We start from the raw sequence: 3,338 nt of genomic DNA on the forward strand, positions 1-3,338 counted from the left end.
TTTGTGCACAACATGAATTAACTCATGAAAAATGAAAAAAATGCACCTCCTAAGGAGAAGGTAGAGATGATCAGGCCAAAAGGTTAACGTTACATATTCATAACAAAGAAATTCATTTTAAACATAATATAGAGACCCAAGCCAATATCTGCTTCTACTGTATATAATGGGGATTGAACTCAAAGCTTCCTAATTATAATACAAGATATTTAACATCTTGACTAATTTCACATTTGTTAATATTATACATATTTAATAAACAAAAGGGTGAATTAGACCCTATTAATACAATAGTCTTTTAGAATGTTGCAAGGAAAGTGCAAAACAATGCTTTGTTCTGGTAAACAATCAACTAAATTAGTAGACAGTTACTGTGCATAGAAAAATATTGCAGAGGACATGGTACTGGTTTACCTTAACACCAGCCCACCAATCAATAAGCCATACAAGTTCCAGCCACAACAATTCTGCAACTACACGGTTGATCCGCCTGTGCAGATTCTTTGACAGAGGCCGTACAAGAACATAAGATACTGCCTGAGACAAGATATCAAGAAGGGAAAAATTAATTGAATTGATTCAAGATCCTTTCTGTTTTGGCTTCATATTATTGTTTTACTGAAAGAAAAGATGGATATATAAAACTTAACGACTATGCTACGTATACACCAAAATCAGCCACCAGTATAAAATACATATTGGAATACAAATACACATTGAAAATAAATTAAATCATACATGTATTTATACACAAATATATTGGTGATTGATTTTAGTGGCTGATTTTGGTGTATGAATAGCATTTTTAAAAACCTAATTTTATTCAGTAAATATTCCTCAGTATAAACAAATTATTCCAGTATACCACTAGGAAAATTCCTGCTTTCAAACAGAGTTAATACAACAAAGGATCAACCAGCTTCCATATGCTGAAAGCATATGCGCCAAATTCATTCATGCCCAAAATAAACTTTTCAAGTTTACATTCCTTCCTTTCTATTATGCCTCATGAGTAAATTAATTAGTTAGAAAAACTGATTAGAAGTTAATTAGATAATATAGGCAGTTAGTTAGAAGTCTGTTTCATTTTTCCCTGCTCCCTTTGCACTCAAAGCGGCTGATATATATGTACCATTAGTGAGTTGAAATTAATTAATGAAGATTGATTCTCATTTTCTCACAGAACCTCTCCTTCACAATATGGTATCAGATGAAATTTTCTTCCGCGCTCTCGCTCTCATCTTTTCTTTTCGAACGAACTTTCCACAGAAAATTCAACTTTCCAGGAAACTCAATCATTGGTCAATCATAACAGCAGCAACTCTATCACTGTTTCCCTTTTCATCTAAAAACAATGTTTGTCTATGGCACTTGAACTAAAATAGAAATGGTAACAAATCAGTAGTAGCAATGTGCCTAGACTATGAATCCATGATACAAAGCATAAACCCTAAACTCCCCTAGTTTAAACTATAGCAGTACTACTCTTATCATAAAAATGAAGAATATTAATAGAAAAAAGAAGGAGATTTGCATGGAGATGCAGGAAATGATTATGACGTGAACTCCATTAACTAAGAAATCAAACAGTAAGTAGGAAGTAAGAAGAAGAAGTAGAAAAACCTGAATGAGATTAACAGCGAGGCCTGAAGTGAAGAAGAGGAGGCCAAATGGCACAACCACAGCAGCAGCTGCAATACCCATTCAAGCCACACCTGAACCCAACTTACTTTTTCGATTCGATGTGAGTAAGAACTAAGAACGACTTAATTAACAGTAATTGGAATCTTAGTTTAATCCAATCGAAGAATCTGTTGGCGACTGTTTTGGAAATTGGAAAGAATGACAAGTTGGAATTCGAATGGAAATTGGGAAGGAAATGAGTGTTGCGTGGTAGGGTTGGGTCTCTGTTTTCGCCATATATTACAACAACATATCTTATTTTTTTAACAAATTTGGTAAGCAATTAATCACTAAGGAGAGTGCTATGACCAGTAGAATTTGTGATGTTTAACCATCAATTAGTTGTTATTAATATTTTTAATAGTGTGAGATAATATTTACTGAAATATTTGGTAACAAAAAAAAATCAGCCAAAAACAGCTATAATTTGTCTTATTTAGCATTAGACAAATTAATGAATGCTAAATAAGACAAGTTCTGACTGTTTTTTTTTGTTTCTCTAGCATTAATTATTTTTTTTTATTGATTAAGTACGGACCAGATTTCAACAAAAGTACTGACCCCAGACTTTTTCAATCACTACAAATAACAATTTATTTTTAATAAATAAATTTTATTAATTTATACGCATAAATTTTGGTAAGGAAAAGTATAGGGTACCAACATATTATCTGTCAACTTATTGCTAACAATAATTAATTATTATATTTTAAACACATATATAAAGAGACACATCCAAAAAATATATATATAAAGACATTTCTATTAAACACAGTCATAAAAAAAATATTTTTATTAGACACATCCACAAAGACACTTTCATTAAACACAATTATAAATAAGAATTGACAGAAATGCTGTTGGTAACGTAGTGAAATTATTTTGATAAATATACAAACAAATTGTATTAATTTATATGTACCAATTCAGATCTGTGCATTATTGCTCCCTTCCCATCTTATTCATTAAATTTTAACGTGTGCCTTGTAATGTCCACTCATTATCATTAACCATTCCTTCAGATACCCCTTTATCCATTCAGATGTTGATGTAAACATCTTAGTTCCCTCAAAATTTAAGTTCCTCTTGTCTTTTCTTCCATCAAATAATGTTATACCTCTAACTAAATCCATCGCACCCATCAACATATATAAAAAAAAAAAAAGTATAAGGAACCAATGAAATATTTGTATAATGTGTACAATAGAGATTTAGGGATGTTCGATTCAATATTAGAGATATAACTATTATTGTTATCTTTTTCCATCAGCTGAAATTTTTGGGATGAGTGGTATCATGACATGGTATCAGAGTTCTAGATTCGAAAGGTCAAGAGTTTGATTCTTGGTGAACCCAAAATTAGTTTTGGGATGAGATGTTTATTATCCCTAGTATCCAGACGAGATGTATATTATGCTAGTACCCATATGGTTATTCTGAATAGTATGGGTGATGTTCATTTTTTAATTCATATAACTCATTGACTCATTGTACACATTGTATAAATATTCCTGGCTCCTTAGCAGGATTCAAAAAAAAAAAAGACTTTTATAATTTGTTTTAATTTTTTCTCAGAATCAAACACAACTTTAATAATTGATTATTAATGATCATATATATATATATATATATATTGAAAAAATTATAGTTTGGTA

General features: G+C 30.7%; 1 protein-coding gene across 1 annotated transcript in view; it reads right to left on the bottom strand.

The window, feature by feature from the left end:
* The window catches only part of LOC107645453 (1-acyl-sn-glycerol-3-phosphate acyltransferase 2), a 9,811-nt gene extending 7,860 nt beyond the window's left edge, over positions 1–1,951 (bottom strand). The window contains exons 1-2 of the mRNA XM_016349482.2: positions 1,624–1,951; positions 415–537 (exon numbers count right to left, since the gene is read on the bottom strand). Coding sequence (XP_016204968.1) covers positions 415–537; positions 1,624–1,704 — 204 coding nt within the window. The 5' untranslated portion in view covers positions 1,705–1,951. The remainder of the gene's footprint in view (positions 1–414; positions 538–1,623) is intronic.

Source organism: Arachis ipaensis, chromosome B06 (genome assembly GCF_000816755.2).
Source record: "Arachis ipaensis cultivar K30076 chromosome B06, Araip1.1, whole genome shotgun sequence".
Lineage (NCBI taxonomy): Eukaryota > Viridiplantae > Streptophyta > Magnoliopsida > Fabales > Fabaceae > Arachis > Arachis ipaensis.